This window comes from Vigna umbellata, chromosome 5 (assembly GCF_029865625.1).
Source record: "Vigna umbellata cultivar VRB3 chromosome 5, Vumbellata_1.0, whole genome shotgun sequence".
NCBI classification, from domain to species: Eukaryota; Viridiplantae; Streptophyta; class Magnoliopsida; order Fabales; family Fabaceae; genus Vigna; species Vigna umbellata.
Genome location: NC_142169.1, coordinates 68130903 through 68153871, shown reverse-complemented (window position 1 = coordinate 68153871; position 22969 = coordinate 68130903). Strand labels below are relative to the sequence as shown.

General features: G+C 36.3%; 1 protein-coding gene across 3 annotated transcripts; it reads right to left on the bottom strand.

Annotated features, from left to right (window-relative positions):
* Positions 1–129: 129 nt before the first annotated feature.
* LOC124833186 (uncharacterized) lies at positions 130–22561 on the bottom strand. 3 transcript variants are annotated; one of them, XM_088116738.1, is made up of 23 exons: positions 21576–21704; positions 19115–19207; positions 18890–19004; positions 17946–18046; positions 17733–17824; positions 15264–15399; positions 15059–15127; positions 14811–14912; positions 14396–14494; positions 13347–13457; positions 7270–7476; positions 6830–6937; positions 5253–5348; positions 5102–5158; positions 4491–4637; positions 3427–3486; positions 3243–3347; positions 2756–2917; positions 2517–2590; positions 1512–1635; positions 1006–1097; positions 675–795; positions 130–581 (listed from the first exon to the last, which is right to left on the bottom strand). In XM_088116738.1, the coding sequence occupies exons 3-23, from the start codon at positions 18891–18893 to the stop codon at positions 429–431; spliced, it is 2220 nt and encodes a 739-aa protein (XP_087972864.1). In that variant the 5' UTR covers positions 18894–19004; positions 19115–19207; positions 21576–21704; the 3' UTR covers positions 130–428. The 3 variants fall into 3 exon arrangements, 2 of the variants coding, with proteins under 2 accessions (XP_087972864.1, XP_047163551.1); XM_047307595.2 differs by lacking the exon at positions 19115–19207 and having other exon boundaries at positions 21576–22537; XR_015786976.1 differs by lacking the exons at positions 130–581; positions 675–795; positions 19115–19207 and having other exon boundaries at positions 1075–1097; positions 1512–1627; positions 21576–22561.
* Positions 22562–22969: the final 408 nt, after the last annotated feature.

Here is a 22969-nt window from a genome sequence, read left to right as displayed (position 1 = left end):
ATTCATCAAGTTTATTCCTGTACGTCCAGATTTAGTTACAACCATTTTATTGAAGAAAAAAAAGTTCTTGATTGTATGATTGTCACAATCGAATGGAAGCATTTTAACTAGTGAACATTGTAAAAAAACTGAGCACTCGAATGTTTAGTTCAGCTGGATCGACGTCCAAAAGCAATTGTAGCTTGGACATCATTTGTATCTAGTATTGATCTTCAATTTTACATTCCAAGAAACATGTTACAGTACACGACATTTCTTTCTACACTTAAAAATATTAAGGTGCGTGGAAAGTTAGAATTCTGCGTTATTGGTTATAAAATAAAAGGGTATTTCAACAAAAAAAAAACTAAAACGCGTAATAAACACTTTAATCTATATATACAGATACCAATTATTCATCATTGTTTCGTCTAGTGGCACAATAGTGATCAGAGAGGGCATCGGCTTGGAACAATTTTCCATGTCCTTTCTGCATACTCTTGAATGGTCCTGTCGCTGCTAAATCTCCCAGAACCAGCAACGCTAAGGATACTCATCTTGATCCACTTCTCTGGTTCAACAAATGCTTTATCTGCAGCAGCCTGTTAGGTATTTAATCAAGGTTAAATTCTTATATTAAATAAAAACTGACGGTATTATAAAGGGTTTGGATACTAAATGAAAAATGAAAGTACCTGTGCCTCGAGGTAACTACCAAAATCGGCGCCAAGGAGATAGAAATCTTTACCGATTTCCACCGTGTCACATAGGGATTCGAAGTACTCTTTATAACCAAAATATCCATCTCGAACCATCCTAATGGTATTATCATATTAACATCAGTTATGTATTAGGAAAAAAGAACAATTAAGAGTAACATTCCCTATTTTAGTATGCATAATTTTCGTCATAGTGTAATATATTAATAGTTAACAAAATAACAATTGAACCCTGACCAGAAATTTTATCTGTAATTGTTAATAATCCACTTATTCTTTGATGGAAGTTATCTACCCATTTATTTACCTTAACACGCGAGCAAATTGTAGAGGTACTTTTAAAGTAGATCCTTTTTCACGCAGTTCTGCAACTTCTTGCACTTTTGCACCAAAGAGAAACTGAAACAAGTGTAGACATTTTTAATTGAGTTATGAACCTTAGTCTCCAAAAATGATCAAAGAAAGCCTCCATTATTATATTACAATTATTCATAAAGCGCGAGCATGAAATATATTTCCTCTTTAACCAATTTTTGGTAGGCAATTACGAAGCTAAGGCTGGGTCTAGTCAAGCCAACTATTTTATCCCTTCTAGGAAGCAGAGTAGAATACGTCAGCATTTAAAAGCATCATCTGATTACAGACCAGCACATCTCCCTAGCAGATTTGCAGACAAAATTTATACACGAAAAGAACTTAAGAAATATGCCAAAGCAACTTGATTTCTAAATTTAAAAATCTTTCCTAATTTTCTTAAGAGCACTAGTTGATTGTGTTGAGAAACATGGAAACATCATCTATGTTATAACTCACCAAGTTATCAGACCCTATTTCTTCAATTATTTCTACCGTAGATCCATCTGCCGTAGCTAAAAGTAAACAACCATTCATCAAAAATTTCATGCTCCCAGTTCCTGAAGCTTCATGTCCTGCAGTGCTACAAGATAATAATTGCTGTCAATATGCAAGAAACTTTTATCGCATTTCTCACAACTAAATTTGAAAAACTAAGAGGGGAGGCAGGGCGAATGTATGGAAAGTATAAATTGAACAACGTTGAGCAACAATAAGATTGGCTAGCACACAGCCTAATTTGTCATTTGATAATTGGTGCAATTAATACAACATTGCAAAAACCTCGAAGGTTAGTTGGATTTGCTAAATGATGAAGGATTGAATAGCATCAAAATACTTTGGCGTGTTTGGTTTAAAAAATGAAGAGACTTGATAAAACAAAAGAGGAAGCGGAGGTCTAAATATCTTTAAGCCAAAAAATAGGGGATATTTTCTAGTAAACATCAAAACAATAGGAAACAACTAGCAAGATCAAGTGGGCTTATATCCTATCCAACTCATACCCAGCACAACCACCTGCTCCAACTCTAAAATTGCTTGGGCTGTGTATCAACTACCAAAGAACAGACCAGAAATAAAAAAATAGTGCTGAATCAACTTCTTGTCCTATGTTGTTCTGCGTGTCCTCATGTTGTCGTCAATAAATTTCAAATGCATAAAAATCAGAGAGAATATGAAGACCATGCCCAGTTTCGAAACAATGGGTGGACTATATAGGTTGTTGCTCAAGCTGGCTGCAATACACTGACTATAAATTAAACTCAACTCTGTCAAAAGAGGAATCCTTCAAAATAGATATTTCATTTGTGTAGTATCCCAGCATCATTCTCCATATCTTTTATTTAAACTTAGTGCTCGTTCTTGATCATTATGAGCATGACAAATATCAAGCATGATGAGAAATGAGGATGAAGCTATATTGAGAATGAAAAGGGAACTACGATGAACGCTAAATTAGGAGACCTTAAATGTTGAGAAAGGTCAGCCCCTGGTATTACCAATTCAGCAACAGAGACATTATAATCAGGGATAAAAACCTACAAAATAATAGAGACTGGATCAGCAAGAGATATGCCAACAAAAATAAAGTATACTTAACAGGTCCATCTTGAGTTGTACTACATAGAGAGAAATGCTAACAAAACGAAAGAAAAAGGATAACAAAAAAAATCACAAATGAAGAGTAGAAACTAGAAAATTACCAATTTCAGAAGATCTCCTATATCAGCGTCATTATTGATTTTTTCAGCCACAGAATGACAAAGCTTGATAATCTTCTTAGCAATTTCATAACCAGGAGCAGCTTTCCCACCAATTATGCAAACGCGGGGTACAACTTTCCTTCGGTCATTCTTGTCCATATTCTGCAAGAAACCAAGGAATAAATGCAAAAAAATAGTTGATGTCTCAGTATAACCTCAAGTGAAAAGTCATGATCAGTATGTATGAGTGTGTGGTCAGTTTGAATGTAGACGAGAAAGAATTTAAACCATAGCTGGGGGGAATATCAGATTCTAGGTGCTAGGCTTTCTTGCTCAAGTGCAGAAAGAACAAAGAGCATTATAAATAGTGGAAAAAGATTACCATAACAAAGAAACATGTTTTTATTTTAATGTAAAAAAATATTTTGCTATTTAAAATTATTATTTATTTATAAGATCTTTTGGCACCAATGGAACATACATTTACCTTGAGACAATCATATCTATGGATTATTCCAAGTATGTTAAGAAATTGTCTTTTGTATTCATGTATCCGCTTCACTTGAACATCAAACATTGCATCCAAACTGACCTGCAATTGTGAAAGATATCGGAAAAAATAACTTCTATTGTAGTAATGAAAAAGAAAAGAAAAGTTCAAGTACTTAAACCTTCACACCACTCATTGCTTCAATGTATTCAGCAAGCCTCATTTTATTGATCCTTTTAACCTACAATATCAAAAGGATAGAAAGAGATATAAAGCAGATCATATGATGCGTATTGGATATTAATCCCCTGCAAAGTGCGAAGAAATAAGGAAAATAAAAGAAAATGCACAAAAGATTAATGAGAAAAATGTTCCCCCAAGACAGAGAAAGGTTCTCTGCTCTCCCAGTTCCCATTCAAAATCTCCTCCTTTGTAACATTTTCTCTCTTCTAACTAACTTCCAGAATCTCCCCACAGATAAAGATCTTGTTAGTAGGTCCCTCCCCTACAGTTTTGGGCGGCCTTCTTGGATACACCTTAAAAGGCTTATCCCACTCAGAAGTTAATTTCCTATTAATTCGACCCACTACAGAAGCTGCCCTGTCCTTAAGGCAGAAATAGGGGAATTTTTCCTGGATGGAAGCAGCTGTCTCCCAGGTTTCCTCCTCTATTGGTTAAGACTTCCAAAGGGTGATTGCCTTCAGGGCCGACTAGCACAGCCTCTGGACAAGGGATTTTGGATTCTTCAATCTCCAATGCAGTCGGTAGGACAATCACAGCAGAGCCACTCTTTAGAGATCATTTAAGTGAGAAACATGGAAGACCAGGTGAATGCAGGCAGAACTTGGCAATTAGAGCTTGTAAGCAACCTCCCCACCTACCTGGGAAGGGCCAAAGTAATGAGGAGACAACTAGGGGCTAATCTGTCAGGCAACAGATTGCGGCCTATTGGGTCGAAGTTAGCACACACCTAATCACCCTCATCATAAGTCACATGAAAACGTGAACATCAGTGTAGTTCTTCACTGTTTTGTCCAAGCTGCAATTGGAATTTGAGCTGCCAATGGGTCATTGTCTAACAGTACTGTAGTCACACAATGAACATGGGTTTCCCCAAGTAAAAATCACAGACGGGGATGTTGACAAACAATTTCAAAAGATGATTTTCCTGTGGAACGGATGACGTATTCTACCAGAATTCTGCTGTTCCATATAATAAGTAATAGATAAAACTTGAAAAATTACCATTTTCCATTCTTGATGGAAATTAGGATTGTCAACATGATCTCTCAATCCTGTCAGAAGGTCAGCATTACGTATCCAGGCTTCAGTTCCAAGCCACTTTGATATAAGAGCACATAAACTGGGATTGCTCACCACAATCCACCGACGCTGACAAAATATCAATTCATTGACTTATTAGTTGTTGCACAGTGCATACATAATCACACATTTTTTTTAATGAAGAATAGTGGCAATTGTCAAGAACCACAAACAAAATTTACTCTGTAGAGAAGTATGAACAAATAATTGTAAAACAAACATCTTAAACTTATTTGGCCAATGGACAACACTATTTAAAATGTAATTAAGATACACACAAGTCTCCCAACATCGGTGCTCACAAGGAGCTAACAAAGTTTCATATAGCAAAAACTAGATTTGTGTATTTCAATAGAGTGTTGACAGCCTTTGTAGTCAGAAAAAACGATTCTACATGTAGAAAGATAACTTTTCCAGCATATACAACTCCATTCGAGAGTAAGCCACATGAGCCATTTCAGATAACTATACATTCATAGCAGGAGAACAACAGTTGCATTATACATATGCTGTAATAGTAACTAATTTTCTACCTGGGTTACGCCATTTGTCTTAAATTGAAATTTTTCAGGCCATAGCTCATAGAAGTCCTGCAAAGTCGAACCAATAATTTATTGCTTTATGATTTCACCAACAGCCAAGGTGATAAGAACAGTTAAGTGATTTGGCACAATTAATTCATACCTTAAATGTTGTCATTTTCAGTGTATCTAAATGTAATTTTGAAACACCATTCACAATATGGGAGCCAACAATTGCCAAGTTGGCCATCCTAATGTTCTGGAAAAGCAATACAAAATCAGAAAAACTATACATTAAACAAACCCTTCCTTGAATAACATATCTAGAAAACAAGCACCACAATTAAAAATTTCTACGACTTCAGAAACAATTTTTCAATATGCTGCAATTACTATCCCTCAGTGCACAAGAATACAGAGTCATTCATCTTTTGTTCAGGATAGAAGCTAGTTAGTGAAATAGCTTATAGGGAAAAAGACATCCAAAGTTGTATTGTATGATCGTAAATTACCACAAACTCCTATCCTAACTCATATTTCTTGCATATGTTTTGGATTTCTATGCCATCTAAATCAGGAGCCACATGCACTGCAGTCATTTAACTCAATGCCTAAATGGTTGTTGAATTGAATCTAAACTTTATATGTATTCGGGAGTTCAAAAGTATGAAAATATTAAGGGTGGAATGAATCATGATTAAAGCGGTATAGCTAGCTAATGAACGCAACTTTTGGAGAGACAAGAGGGACACCTCAAGGTAAGAATGGCTACTAGCTAGAATGCTTCAAGAAAGTGAGAACAAACAAAGCTGAATGGATACGGGTGGTAACACTCTACTCCAAGCAACAAATTAAAATATAAGAAGATACTTAAGATTATCTTCTAGAATTAGTTTTCTTGTTTCCTTGTTAACACTTCGAATTGGTTACCATATTTCCTTCTTTTTTAGTCTCACTATAGTTGAGTTGGGTGATCTTGACTAGTTTCTGGACATCGAAGTCTAAAGCCAACCTGGTGGCACTCTCTTGCTCACTCAAAACAAGTATTGCAAGGACCTTTCAGCAAAAACAATATGCTTGAAGCCAAGTCAATTTCCTCTCCATTGGCACCATGTTTAAATTGTCAAAGTTTGCTGCCGGATCCACTTAAGTACTGGTCAAGTGGGTGCTGGACTAACAATAAGCGAACATCACTAGACCGAGAAAGGTTTTGCAGTCAACAAGGCTTACAAATTTAAGGCAAATCCCCTGAAGTCACACTGGATTGAAGTTAAATAGATCCTAAGGTACTTAAACAGTTTTACGGTTTGTTCCTGCTTCTCTAGATCAGTACTTGTCAATAATGGCATATTGTGATGCTAAAAGGCACTGTACCTGATGAATGCAAGTTGACATCAGAAGCAGCCATCTAGTTTGCTCCAAACCTTATTTCATGGTACTCCCATAAATAACAAGTTTTTTTCCAAATCCAGCACTAAATATGGCAGCCTAGTCCAAGTTAAAGCAGATTTGTGGGTAGGTTAATCCTTGTATAATGTCGTATTTGTAACCAAACCACTGGATTTCAGTCATTCATTAAGCTTTTGTTTTAAGAATTCATATACATAACACTAGACGTTATCTGATAGTTAAAATGAATAACTTAAAATATATTGCACTACAAGAGATAAGCACACGCAGAAAGAAATTGTAGCCTACCAAATTTACCAGATTAAGCATTGACAAATTGTTCTAGAATACCTTCACAGCACCTTCTTCAACAATTGACATCCGGGACAGACGGTTGTAATCTAAACCGATCTTTTTCTTCAACTCCTCCATAAAATTAAAATTTATTTCATATAAAATCTGAAAAGAGCATTTACAATATTTGTAAATATAATCATACTACAATAATAATTAAGAAAAATGAAGTATTTTTATGAGAACAAGAACAAAAACAATTTAGATTCCTCAACATTTGCATTCCAAATTACTGAAATTTATGCTGTAACATGAAAAACTCCCTAGAAAATGAGTGGACCATGCAGTCAAATGTTCCCATGCTATAGCTAAACATAAAAGATGAAAAAAGAATCAAACATACCTGTTCGGTGTCATTTAATAAGCTGGTAAAATACATATGTAAGGTAAAATAAAAAATAAAATGCAGAAACTCAAAGCATGTCTGATGAATATACTTCTAAATGACGAGGGAGAAGGCTGCCAAGCAGATCAACAGGGATTCTCTCTAGTCCTTCGGCTACAACTGTGTGAGTTGTAAAAGAGAAAACTTTGCATGCAATGTCCCATGCTTTATTCCAGCCCAGATGTTCTTCATCTACCAATATTCGCATAATTTCAGCAATTGAAAGGGATGGATGGGTGTCATTTAGATGGAGAGCAACCTAATAAAATAAAGGAAGAACATAAGTTGCAAGACAGTAGTGAAAACATAATTATGTCACTAGTGATAATCTAATGCATAAAATAAGTTTAACTCACTTGAGATTAAAAACTGATAAAAATATATTCTTGAGGGCTTATCAGATCCCTCTCATTCTCTTCTATATATATTGAAAAGCAAGAGTACATGGAACACCAAGAGTTTGCACTAGACCTCTAGGTACAGAACTAGGTACTACTCATTACTGGTCTAACATACTAGCCTTAATGATGATATGTAACAATAATTATTCTAACACTCCCCCTCAAGCTGGAGCATACAGATTGTATGTACCAAGCTTGGAACAAATAAACTCAATCCGAGGTCCCCTTAATGACTTGGTCAACACATTGCAAGTTGGTCATTTGATCCAACAAACTCGATACATATTTCTTTTGACAATAACTTTTCCCGAACAAAAAGACAATCAATTTCCATATGTTTAGTTCTCTCGTGAAACACTGGATTTGATGCAATGTGAAGAGCAGCTTGGTTATCACAATACATCTTCATACTCTGGATGTCATAGAAGCTAAGCTCTTGAAAGAACTGCTTCACCCATATAAGTTCACATGCCAGTGACGCCATTGCCCTATATTCAGCTTCAACTGTTGATCGAGCCACTACATTCTGTTTCTTACTTTTCCAAGAGATAATGTTTCCTCCAAGGACAACACAATATCCAGTAGTAGATCGTCTATCAATAGGAGAATCTGCCCAATCGGCATCACAATATCCTGATACCTGAAGGCTTTCTTTTTCTTCATATAACAGCCCTTGCCCGAGAGCCTTTTTCACATACCTTAGAATGCGAATGATAGCATTCCAATGGCCAACACATGGAGCTTGCATGAACTGACTAACCACTCCAACTGCAAAAGATAGATCTGACCTTGTAATAGTGAGATAGATTAGTTTTCCAACAAGCCTCCTATATCTCTCTGGGTCAGAGAATAAGTCACCTTCTGCTGTTAATTTTTGATTTGGGTCCATAGGACTGTCAACCGGTCTACAATCAATCATGTCTGTTTCTTGCAAAATATCCAGAGCATACTTCCTTTGGGAGATTACAACTCCATCTTTTGACTGAGCTACTTCAATGCCTAAGAAGTATTTGAGGCTTCCAAGATCCTTGGTTTGGAAATGTCTACACAAGTACTCCTTCAATTGAGATATTCCAGAAGTATCATTTCCTGTAATGACTATATCACCAACATATACTATTAAGTAAACACATTTCCCGAGAGACGAATGATAATAAAAGACTGAGTGATCTGCTTCACTGCGTTTTAGCCCAAATTTTTGAACAATGGAGCTGAATTTTCCAAACCAAGCACGTGGTGATTGCTTGAGCCCATATAGAGACTGGCGCAATTTGTAAACCATACCAGACTCCCCCTGAGCAACAAACCCAGGAGGTTGCTTCATATAAACTTCTTCCTCAAGATCACCATGGAGAAAGGCATTTTTGATATCCAATTGATGAAGTGGCCAATGATGAATGGCTGCCATTGCGAAGAAAAGACGAATGGTAGTCATCTTGGCCACGGGAGAAAAGGTGTCACAATAATCAAGGCCATAAACTTGAGTGTACCCTTTTGCAACTAGCCGGGCTTTTAGCCTATCAATGTCACCATTAGGGCCGACTTTAACTGCATATACCCATCGACAACCAACAACCTTTTTGCCCGGGGGAAGTGACACAAGCTCCTAAGTATTACTGTGGTCAAGAGCCTGCATTTCTGCAATCATGGCTTGTCGCCATCAGGATGATCAAGTGCTTCTTTCACATTTTTGGGTATAACCACAGAAGACACTGAGGATAAAAGGGAGTAAAAGGAGGGCAACAGTCTGTGATAGCTAAGAAAATTATAAATGGGATGAGGGTTTCGAGTGGAACGAGTACCTTTTCTGAGAGCAATGGGCCAACCAAAATCATTTTCACCAGGAGGCGTGGCAGGAGGCGGTGAGGGAGAAGAATCTGAAGGAGGAGATCTATCATTTTCTGGAAGAGGACTATCCATCGGGGTACTGTGGCGGAAGATATCAATATGTGGAGAGGAAGGTTCGGGAGGACCTTGAGCATGACTTGGATTGACTGAGACATTGGAGATATTGGACTCAACCACTGGAAGAGGAAGGAACTGTTGGAGAGAAGAAAGGTGTTTGTTCAAAGAATGTAACATTGGCAGACATGTAGTACTTCTTGGTTTCAGGAGAGTAACACCTGTACCCTTTTTGAAGCTGAGAATAGCCTAAAAAGACACATTTGATTGCACGAGCGGAGAGCTTGTCTAGCCCCGGAGACACGTCGTGAACAAAACAGACACAACCAAAAACTCGAGGAGGGGTGTGAAAGAGAGGATCATTGGGAAAGAGAATGGAGAAAGGGACTTTATTATTGAGAGAGGAGGAGGGCATCCTATTAATAAGAAAACAGGCAGTTAAGATGGCATCCCCCAGTGATGAACAGGTATATGGACACCAAGCAAAAAGGTACGAGTAGTTTCAACCAAGTGTCTATTTTTTCTTTCGGCTATACCATTTTGCTGGGGTGTATGAGGACAAGTGGACTGATGCAAAATACCATGGGAGCTAAGGATTGCAGAAAAAGTGGAGGAGAAATACTCTTTAGCATTATCACTTCTTAAGATTTTAATTACTTGACCAAATTGGTTCTTGATTTCATTCAAAAAGATGTGAAGATGGGTAACAATTCAGAGCGATCTTTCATTAGATAAACCCAAGTACATCTAGAATACTCATCAATAAATGTAACAAAATACCTAAAACCAAAAGAAGAGATGCGACTAGATCCCCAGACATCAGAACAAATAATAGAAAAACTAGAATTACACATTGATTGAGACCTTTTAGGAAAGATAGATCTAACATTTTTTCCTAGTTGACAAGACTCACATTCTAAAGTCTGAAGACCACTAAGTTCAGGACACATTTTTTTTATCTTTGACAAGTGAGGATGGCCAAATCGGTCATGTAACACTTTAGGGGGAAGAGCTGCAACACAGGATACCCGTGGACGAGATCCAAAATGGTATAAACCTCCAGCTTCATATCCTTCTCCAATCTGTCTCCCCGAGCCACGCTCCTGTATGACAAAAGATTTTGAATCAAAAGTTATTGAACAATGTAACATTTTGGTTAACTGACTTAAGGAAAGTAAATTGAATGGACAGTTCGGGACAAAAAGAACATATTTCAGAGTGAGAGAGGGAGACAGGGAGACTTGACCGACTCCCTTTGAACAAGTTTTAGAGCCATTTGCAAGGGTAATGAAATGGGGTTTTTCTTGGAGGGAAAGGGTTGAGAACAATGAGGTATTACCAGAGATGTGATCAGAAGCACCCGAGTCAATTACCCATGAATTTTGACCTTCCATGGATTGAGAAGTGCAAGCTGTGGATGTACTTGGGGATTGAGATGATTGGGCCAAGCTGTTAGACTTTAATCGTAGATACTCTTGATACTCTTCCTCAATGAACTTGGAGTCAGAAGTGGGAGTTTCAGCCTTAGAGATATTGGCGGTTTTTGAAGGAAAACCATGCAAGGAGTAGCAGTTTTCTTGGGTGTGACCCATCCTCTTACAGTAAGTGCACTGTGGACGTCCTCAACCTCCACGTCCTCCTCCTCCAGTGCCACGTCCTCCTCTTCCTCGCGTGGCAACCATGACAGATGGTTCCATTGTTTCATGAGCTTCCTGAGATTGAGGCACTGGAACACGAAGAAGACGTGTGGTCAAGGCTTCCAAGGAAGGGACCTCATGACTTGTCAGAAGTTGATCTCTGATATGATTCAAATCTGGATGTAAAGCACGGAGGATCATCACCATATAGTACTTGTCAAGCTTCTTCTTGATGTCTTCCGAAGATTCCACTTCCAAGAACATTCTCAACTCTTCCACAGCTGCTTGGGCTTCAGTCATGAAGGAGACCATCCATATCATGGTCTGTCATTTTGAGACATGCAAGCTTGTTTGCTATATCATAGAGACGTTGAATATCATTAGCATAAATGCTTTGAGCTTTCATCCAAAAAGAGTGACATGTTTTGAAGGCTCTAAGAGATATCAAAAGTCGGGATTCCACAAATTGCCACAACGGGGCACACAATTGGAAATCTGCTTGTTTCCATTGTTCAGCCTTTTCAGAAGGTACTTGGCTTCCATCCTGCTCAAGGTGGTCATAATGTCCTTGACCGAGGAACCACATTTCCATGGCAGCAGACCAAGACAGATAATTCTTTCCGTTTAGCTTTTCAGAAGTAATGGAGGCACTTCCAGAGAAAGAAAGAACACTTCCAGACGCCATTCTTGATAAAAATAGGAGAAAGAAAAAACGCAGCAGTGAGGAACCAAAAAACCGAGAGGGTTTCTTAGGGTTTTCTTCAAGGGGAGCTTCTGGACTTCACTGAAGTAGGGTTTTGAGGGTTAGAACAGAGAGAGGAGGCTCAGGCGACAGCTATGGAGGTGTCGCGGTGACCTTCCGACGGCCAGAGGGCGGCGCGTGAACAATATGCGCCTGTTCGCAGCGCACAAAGAAGCGGCGCGTGGCGGAGCGTGGAGGAGAATCAGACTCCAGCACTGGTGGGGGTGGTCGTCGCGTGAAGAGACGAACCAGATTCAGTGGTCGCCAGACGGAACAGTGACGGCGGCGGACGGCGGCGGACGGCGGCGGACAGAGAATCAGACTCCGGCACCGGACAGATGCGAACGGCTGGTAGACAACCCAGGACAGAAACCAGGATGAACCTGCTCTGATACCAACTTGAGATTAAAAACTGATAAAAATATATTCTTGAGGGCTTATCAGATCCCTCTCATTCTCTTTTATATATTGAAAAGCAAGAGTACATGGAACACCAAGAGTCTGCACTAGACCTCTAGGTACAAAATTAGGTACTACTCATTACTGATCTAACAGACTAGCCTTAATGATGATATGTAACAGTAATTATTCTAACAAACTCATAGTCCACTTTCACATATACTGAAGCAACAAACAGAAATCTGGCATGGTGGCATGGTTATTAAGGAATTATAATAGTTAGCAAATAAAGTTGTAGAGACAGAAGCATGACGGGAAAAGAGTGGGAATTTTGTTTGTTTTCACGTGGGAACTGAGCATTATCTTGGTTTTAGAAAGGAGAGAAACCTTTTATGAAAGGGAAACCCTTTGAAGGACGACCCTCTCCTTAAATCTTTAAAATTCAGTGAACGCTGGATGCTGCCAAAGCATTCTTCTTCCTTTTCTTTTTCCGATTTTCATGTCTCCCTCCTAAAAACTCTAAAGAACCCATTTCTAACCCGGGTTAACCTGAAAACTCCCTCAATCCTAATGAAATAAAAGCACTAAAACAACCAAAAGGGTTAAATTACTCATTTTGTTGCTATAGATACAAAAAAACTTGTACTTAAAAAATTCTCTTTCAGCCCTGAACATACCATTTTTAATCTCTTTTAGTCCTAACACTATTTTAATCCATTTTAGTTCCCACAGCAAAGACAAAAAGAGATTAAAAATTATGCGTAGAGACTAAAAGGGTACTTTTTTAAGTGTATGGACCAAAAAAAAAATTGCAGGGACCAAATGAATAATTAAACAAAAAAAAGGAAGTGCCATCAAGAAATGACCATGCGATAACCTGGAACTTTGATTGGTCAATTGATTTTGGGAACCTTCTCACCGTAGGAAAGAGGAACATTTAAAAAATATGTAAAGTACTTGTTATTGATAGTATTGCAATAGTGATTAGTAGTAATCACCATACCAATTAACAGCCAAATGTGCAAGTACAAAATATTTGACAATGAACCTTATCAGGCAACTCATCAAAGTTATTATGTGCTTCTTTGAACCTACGGATGATATCTTGCAGAGATGCCGAGACAAAGAAAAATTGTTGCTTCAATCTCAGCTCCTTCCCCTGAAAAATACACTAAAAGTGTCAGTGGTGGACCGACAGAATTCCAGGATGGGCAGTTGCACCCTCTCAATTTTGTAAAGTTACAATTAAATGTATTAAATTGTTATGTTTTATCATCACAAATTTGAAATGTTGACCCTACAACCAAGTGACAAACCCATAAGCTAATGCAGGAATGTGTAATTATACTATTTTTCGTTACTAATTTGGGTCTTGGATTCGCCACTCCTAAGTGGTAATGTGATAAGAGGAATCAAATACTCCTCAACTTTTTGAATGGGGCAAAATGATTACAAAGCCATAATTTACCATATTCATGAAAAATTATAAACTTCCTAATGCAATGTTTCTAGACCAACTGGTATGCCCAACGAGACAGTCAATATTGTGTGGGAGACTACTAAAACAAGCTAAAATAGAATGCGGGGAATCTTACACTGAAGGCTTGAGAAACATAAGAAAGTAATGCACAAATTGACGAATGAAAACTTTGAGAACAAAAGCAGAAGATAGAAAAAAAAAACTTTGCACATTCAACAATTGGCACCAAGTTCCTTCAGTGAGCTTTCACCATAAAATTTTGCAGATAATAAATTCTATAAATAAATATGTTAATTCAATAAAAAAGAGATAATTTTCAATATAAAAGATCATTTTAAAACAACTGCAGAAGACACAGAAAGATCAAAATGCAAGAATCCATTAACAAAGTAAAGCCTTATACGTAAATTATCTAATGCAACAAGGAAACGATGAAACTAAAATAAGTAATCTTCAATGAAATCAATGTTGGTATATCAGTTTCTTACAATCATAAACCCACAACCGAACATATGGCACAGCTAGCTTTTATTATCAATAACAGAGACAGGGTAGAAGTTTTGAACAGTTCAAAGTAACAACTACATCAGAACTTAAAAATAATAATAAAGCCATACCTGATGATTACGGTCATCAGGGTACAAAACATTACTTATAGTTTCTGCCCTTTGTCTGTTAACAACAGAATTAATGTAGTCTCCAGTGTTATAAGCCTCCTACATAGGGATTAGGAAAAAAGGGTTCAATAGTTCACTCTAAGCCCAAATAAAGTAAAATATATGCCAAACTAAACAGAGAATAATGAACTGCAGCAGACCACTTTTCATCGTATTCCATGCTTAGTCAGTCTCGGTGAAGGTATGATCATATTTAATTAATGACCTAAATTGAATAATTTATGTAAAAGCCACATAAGCCGCACAACCACTCCTAGTTTATTTCTTATTTGCTTAAAGCTATATTATGATACCATCATGCCTATAATTTATTCTCAAATTTAGAACAGATGCTTATTCATAAGAAAATAATTACCAAATCAAATTTATTACTAGGTTTTGCAGCCCATAGTCGAAGGTTGAGGGTATTTCTTGTCCCGTAACCAGGTATTGGGTTGTCATAAGCCACAGCTTCAACCTGTAGTTCAGAAAGAACAAGTTTGTCATCAACATTATGCACTATCAAAGAGTCTAAAAGAAATGTAACACAGGTAGCAGTAGAAATAAATCTAAAATATTAGAAAGAAGTGTCATTACAAACCAAATTAAAAATATTATTCTTACTGTCTCTCCAGGGACCCAAACTCGTTGCTTTTCTCCATTCATATCAACCTCTTCAACTGTCCCATAGAACTAATTCATCCAGTATAACAAAGAGATGCAGTCAATTTCTAATTTTGAGGTGATAAAGTGAAAAAAAAAGGGCAATAATATGAACAGAAACCATAAAATGATTAAAAAAGACATGAAAGATGGAAGCTGCACAAACCTTCACTTCATATGTCACATGAATCCGCTCTATCTCCCAAGGATTTCCAAAGTTCAGCCAATAATCAGGCTGCTCATGTTGAAAGCCATCCACTATGACCTGACGAAACAACCCATATTCGTATCGCAGCCCATATCTACATAGTTAAGATCAAGCCCACAAACTCAGCTGACAGCAGCCTGTCTTTGTATAATAGGCATATTTGTTTTCCATACAACAAAAAGTAAAATATATACACTTGTCTTTTCTGCACAGTTCCAGAATCAGCAAGTAGGTTGGGACTTGAAAGAAGTATACTAATAACTCTCCAAAAATAACTGATCAATTGGATGTAAACTTGTATGGTACTCAAGATTTTATAGGTACAATCAGTACAGAAAGTGGTAAAAAGTATTGATGACAATAAGTACAATAAGTTCCAAATTCATAGTTTTAGGACAAGACACTCAGAATGTGAACTAAATTTTAAGCACTAAGCTGTTGAGACACAAATTCATTCTTATTTGACAATAACTACACATGATGTACAAACTGCTGACACTTGGAAAACTTTTCCCTTGTGTTGGATACAAAATTTCACAATTTTTAAGGCATCCAAAACATAAAATTTAAATTAATCTCATTTTAAATTATTTCATTTTCTAGATGTTTTGTTTGAATAAAGTAATTCAAATTTATTGAATTTTAATTTTCTTGTTTGGATAGAGTGTTTCAATTACCACTAAATGCAAAAATTATTTAAATGTCAGATAAATTGCTAATAATTAAAAAATATCAATATTAAAGATATTTGTTAGTTGATCCTGGATGATTTTATTTTTCAGCCCAACTTCATCAAGATTTTTTCAACTGATATTGATAAAGCTTATTTTCAATTGACGTTGTCCATGATTGTATGGTTTATAACAACCATAATTATTTAGATTAGCATCAATTAAGATTATTTTTACAACACTGCCGGTTGGGGTTTCTTTCCTGACCTTTCCAACAATGTTTATTGAAAATTTTCCATTACCAACATTGACAAAAGAAATCCTAGTTAATGTTGAACGAAAGTTCTCTCAGTCAACATTATTGTCTTAAGCAGGGCCCTCATCAGTGGTTTCACAGATTACAGCACACACTTCATCAGCTTGGATTTGCCAGCAGTACCTGTGACTCCTCTTTATTCATTTACCGAAATCAGTCACAAGTGGTGTATTTTCTAGTTTATGTGGATGATATAATCATCACTGGAACCTCTACTGCTCTTATTCAGTCCATTACACAGAAACTTCATGCTGCTTTTTCCTTAAAAGAACTGGGAGAGTTAGATTATTTTCTGGGTCTTGAAGTCAAATATTTACCTGATTCTTCTCTTATCATGACTCAAGACAAATACATCAGAGATTTGCTATCCGAAACGCATATGATTGAGGCTCATCCTATTTATTCACCAATGGTTAGTAATTGCAAGGTTTCTAAACATGGAGCTGATTTGTTTTCTGATCCAACATTATATACATCAGTTGGGGGTGCTCTCCAATATGTCACTCTAGCTCGTCCTGAAATCAGCTTTTCTGTAAACAAAGTCTGCCAATTCATGGCCTCCCCTCTTGAATATAGTGAAGTGAATTTTGCAGTATCTTAAGGGTACTATCTTTCACGGACTTCATTTTCAAATTGCTTCTCCACACTGCTCTTTTTCTTTAAAAGCCTACTGTGATGCAGATTGGGCTTCTGATGTTGATGATAGAAGGTCTACATCCAAGGCAGCTATTTTCCTTGGTCCAAATCTCATCTCTTGGGGGTCTAGAAAGCAAAGGTTGTTGCACGCTCCAGTACGGAGGCTGAGTACAGAAGTTTGGCTCAAACTTCTGCTGAATTATCCTGGATCTCTGCCCTTCTTACAGAGTTGCATGTTCAGATTTCTACTCCTGTTCTGTTGTGCGATGATCAGCAGTCTCCATTGCTCACAATCCAGTTTTCCACAAACGTACCAAGCATATGGAGATTGAAGTTTTTTTTGGAGAGATAAAGTCATGACCAAACAACTAAAGATTTGTCCTATTCTTGCTCTTGATCTAAACCCCTTTCCTCCAATCAGTTAGCTTTACTATGTGCCAAACTCAATGTCAAGAGTTTCTCTGTTGATAACTCTTCACCTTCAGTTTAGTGGGGTGGGGGGGTTGTTTGTGTACACAGTTAATAGTTGATTTGTATCTTATAGTTAGGGGTTAACTATACTATGGTCAATGGTCAACTATAGTCAATAGTTGACCATACTAGACAGTTGTCCTCTACATCTTGTAGTATAAATACATACATGTACAGAACTTTGTAATCTGTTAAGTTGCAATTAAATCAGTCTTGTTAAACATGTCTCTACTTCTTCTCTCTCTCTCTCTCACTGAGATTAACATGGTGAAAACATTACTATTTCAAACCTGCTAGAAAAAGTTTACAACAAATATGAAGATCACACCATACCCCCATGCAGGATAATCCAAAGTTGCCAAAGAATCCATTTGGCATGCTGAAAGACGAGCAAGGCCACCATTCCCTAAGGCTGCATCTCCTTCCTGGTCAGGGATGTTACATACAAGAGATAAGGATAACCATATTGAATTTTCACTGAGATAAAAAATCTACAACGGTAGACTGGGAAATACAAAATGATTAAATTAAAAACATAAATAACACCTGCTCGGCCAAAACTTCAAACTCGAATCCAAGTTGGCTTAGGGCCTCTGCATATTGATCCTGGATGCCAAGATTGATTACACTATTTGACAAGGAACGACCTGATATCAAAAAGGCCACGTGTTCTTAAGAATTGGATACAAGAACAGCAGTAATTGTACACTTTCTCAAGCACAACCATTGATTAATCATTCATCAAATAGATGAAAAGAATGAGGTATCAATTTATTTAATTGTTTGACTTTGATATAACAAATCTAAGAAGAAATTTTGGACTGCTGTAGTTTCCTTCGTATTTAAACCACCAGAGTACTAAATCGTATATATACTTATATCAGAACACAATATATAATAAAAATCTTATTCACAGTGATCACACATCATAACCTTAAACAGGAATTAATTCGTGCTTTTGCTTCTCTTTCAAAATAATAAACATTTCTTATATTATTTATCTTTTGGTTATTGACTTGGGTATCCCCAATGGAATTACTGTCAGACTAACCCCTTAATTAGGAGCCCCTTCCAGATATGAAATTTGGTCCACCCACTCAATTCAAGTGTCTTGCTCATTGCAACTCAAACCATTACAGGTAAATATATATTCTATTGTGAGTTCATTTGGTTACGTAGAATTTCATAATTAATTAATAACTAGCAAGTAAAGAAAGACTTGAAAAGGAAGAAAGATTTCTGAATCACTATAGGTAATTCTCAGTGCAATTGCATAAAAAATTATGACTAACATTCACTAATTTGAGGAAACTTAGAGAGGAAAATAAGTCAGAAAATACAGCCCCTAAACAGGAGAGATACTATCCAAGAGAAAGTTTATTATACTTTTTTATCATAGATAACTGATTAAACTTATACATGGAACTTGCACATAAATAATAAATAATGGCTGATGTGCCAAACAAAATTTAGGGCATCACTTTAACTACCCATGAGAAACTCAAGAGAAAGGAAGTAGAGGCGCTTAGGTTTTGTTCTTTTGAAGTAACTATGAGTATCATGCCAGCGTTCAATCAACCGATCTCTGACACTGTGTGACAAAGCCTACAAATATCATCACACAAAAATCAACTTTTGTATAATAGCCATTAAGAATATGGAAAGCAGTAGGTCAAAACACTTTAATATATTATTTGATGCCCTTTATAACCTACAAGAATTGAATCTCAAGATCTTCAAACAGATAACAGTGGAATAAGCTTTAATGTTCCATAAATGAAGACTGAGTTCCTCTACAACAAGATTTGCTGGATAAAATGAAAACATGAATAACAATATGTCATGTATTCCTTCAAGGTCAATACAAAAAACTCCTATAAACATATCATAATGACACATCTATAATCAAAATTACTTAGTCACCCACTCATCCTCTCAACATCCTTCAGTCAAAGAAAGGGTCCAACGAAAACTCAAAAGAGTGTTGGTTCAGGAGTACTAAATATATCATATTAAATAACAATATTCGATGTATTCCTTCAAGGTCAATACCAAAAACTCCTATAAACAGATCATTGACACATCTATCATCAAAATTACTTAGTCACACACTCATCCTCTCAACATCATTTAGTCAAAGAAAGGGTCCAATGAACACTCGAAAAGAGTGTTGGTTTAGGAGTACTAAATATATCATATTAAATACTCATTACAATTACATGAAAAAAACATGCACATAATAATATTGGTGTTTTTTTATATAATAAATGTTTTCTTTCCAAATAAATACTTTCAATTTCTACTTGCTAATAATCGACTGGGTAGTGTTAGTTCTTTTCCATGTAGAAAACCTTGAATTTGCAGTAAACTTCTTCATTTGGGTTGTTCAGATCCAAACGGATACAAAAGAAAATAACTGAAAAACTGATCCAAAAAACAAATAACCGATCAAAAACAATTTTCTTTATCGATTAGGATTTTTTTTCACAGAACCAAGCAGTTTGAATCAATTTGCAGTTTGAAATTTCGGAACCAATCCAAACTGAACTGAAATCAATTATCTAAAATTATCATATTACCGATTACTTCACTTATATATGAGAGATGTCTACTGGAGACAAAAATCTAATTACCTATTGCCTATAAATATGCACTGGAGTAGCAACAATATGTTTAATATATGAATGAGGTGGAAGAAGGGTTACCCTGGTAGTGTAAAAGTTACATTATCAATCTAGGAAGAGAAAATTTCTAAAACAACATACAATATAATTGAAAGGAAACAAAATAGAAGACCGAATTTTAATGTTTATGTTTTGAATTTTGTGCATTATTAGATTTGATAGGCTTATAAGAGATATATTGAATGGTTATCTAGTATTTATGTCACAATATATATATATATATATATATTAATAAAAAAGATTTATTATTTCCTTTTTTAACTTCTAAATCTATTTTAATAAACACAAACAAAACAAATACTAATCCATGCTTACGGGTTTAAAACTAGTTTTTAACTAAAACCAAACCAAGCCAAACGGAACCCCAAACACCCCTAATGATTTTAATGAAGTTTAAACAAGATGGATTTCTAAATTGAACTCGAAAAGAAAGGATTCTGAAAACCATTTTCTTGCCCTAATTAATGATTGAAGAATTAAAGAGATGAAATTTCGTTTACAACACTAGAGAAAACATTTTATCAATAAATGTTATAGTTAAGTCATCAATGTATCTCTGTCATAATTTCTAAGTAAAACTTTTCATTTATTTATTCAATAAATATTGTGCAGTGCTTAGCAAATTTGATAAAATAGTCTAATGTACATATAACAAATCGTTGCCACAGTGGACTTAGGGCTAACAAAGTTTATTAAAAAACTTTTTTTAAAATGATGGTTCGAAACTTGAGGAGTAACTTAAATCTTTCTGACATATAGCCTCCATTGACAATGAAATACCCTTTTACTCTCGAATTATATTACTCATTTTACACTTCTGTTTAATATTCTTTTTCTCTTTCTCTAACTATCACTTTGTAGATCTTATCATTGTTCCTGCACAGCTGTTTTAGATACTCGAAGAAAAAGAAAAAAAAAAACCAACTGTGGTCGTACCTGATTCGTCTAGAATAGTAACACAGACTCTAGACATGACACGGGCACTTCAACACATATAGTCTCTAAAATGTAGGTCAGGGACACGGATCTATATATTAGATCTATAGTCTTTAAAACGTAGGACAGGGACACGGATCAATATATTAGATCATTATGTATTTACATCTTCAAAATCATCTATAAACAAAATTAGTCAAATATAATAATATAAACACATGATGAGCTAACACAAAAATGAATTTAATTTATCTATCTAATATCTAAAAAGCAGAAAGTGATGATCATATAAGATTTATTCCTTATTATAAGATTTGTTCCTTATTACTTATGCAATAAGTTTACAAGTTTATGGATTTTTTAGAAAATCAATTACTCTTGGTTATGCCTCTATCTGCCTTTCAAATAAAATGCACAAATACAAATTCTCCTTTTCCCTCTTTCTTTTCGGATAACCACGCTTGATCCACACACACACGAAAATGTACCATACCAGAGCAAATCATAAAGAAGCACAGCCATAAACCAAAAGCAATGGAATTGAAAGGCAGCGTACCTGATACGCTTCGAAATCGTCAAAATTAAACCGTGACCTGGCCACAGTGTACTCCACATGATTCAGAATATCCTTTTGGAGACTGAGAGGGTCGTTCTTCAGAAACCCATCCATTAAGGTAAACATTCTCTCCGCTTTCGCGCGACGCTCGCCAACGCCATCCACCAGCCCAGACCTCCTTACCACAACCCCCGAGTTCGCCACTGCCGGTCTCGACACCGAGACCATTCCGTCGCCGTCCCCGCCGATCGCCTCGGCCAACGCTCGCTTAATCCTCTCCAGGCTGTCGGAGTCCTCAATTTTGTTGCCATGAGAATCGGTGACGAAAAACTTCTTCACGAAGAAGTCGCCCTCGAATTCGACGGTAGCGCGGTCGACGGTGAGGCCCAGGACCTTGAAAACCCTGGTGATGACCTGGAGGAGGCCGATTCGGCTGCGGGCGCGGATCACAAAGGCGGTGGAGTCATCAGCGTCGGAGTTGTCGACGGCAATGGTGGAGGAGGAGGCGAAAGCGGAGTCGCTGGCGGAAGCTTGCAACGGGATGCTCCGACGAGCGGTGGCGTAGGGCTCGGTAAGCGAGGATAAGTGTGTGAGAGAAGGGAATGGAGAGTGTGGAGTGATCGGAAATGAGAGTGAGGGAGTGAAGAGAGGAAATGAAAGTGTTTGCATTTTGGGAAAGAACTTGGAATTAGTGAATTGGTGACATGAGTGAATGTTGTATGAGTGAAATGGAAAATGACAGTGAGAAAAAGAAAAGAAAGAAAAAAGAAAGAAAGAGAAAAGAATAGCGGGAATCGTGATGTGTTGCAAGTTTCAACTAACTACTTTTAAAAGGAGTTTGCCTTTCCGATAAGAGGAGGCAAGAAGCTTATGATATGCAACTCGTGCCCATGTCGCTCAGTGCTCACACGGTCGAACCCAAACTTATTTTCTCCGAATATGCAATACAAATAAACACAAAAATAAATAAATATTAGGACCACGTCCTTTCACCTCTTCTAAATATATTCTCCTATCGATTAAATATTTTATGTAATTTTTAAAATAAATCCGCAATTATAAAGTCAAATATTACTTTTATGTGTCCTCACCTAGCTAGAAAAAGGGTGTCCATGTTTATGCAATTTTTATATTATATTAATATAATAAATTCATCGAACAAACTTATTTAAAGAAAAAATAAATAATATTTTAGTTTTAATAAAGTTTGTAAAATTAAAAGAAACAACTGAAGATATATTTTACTAATGTTTATATTTTCTTTGATTAGAAAAACAAAATTTTTTACAAAATTGCTTTTTCTAAATATATGTTTTTTTTTTCAACTTCAAATTAGGGTGAATGATTGTATCTGACCTTTTGTATTTTTTGAGTTTAGAGTTTCCTTATCGTTT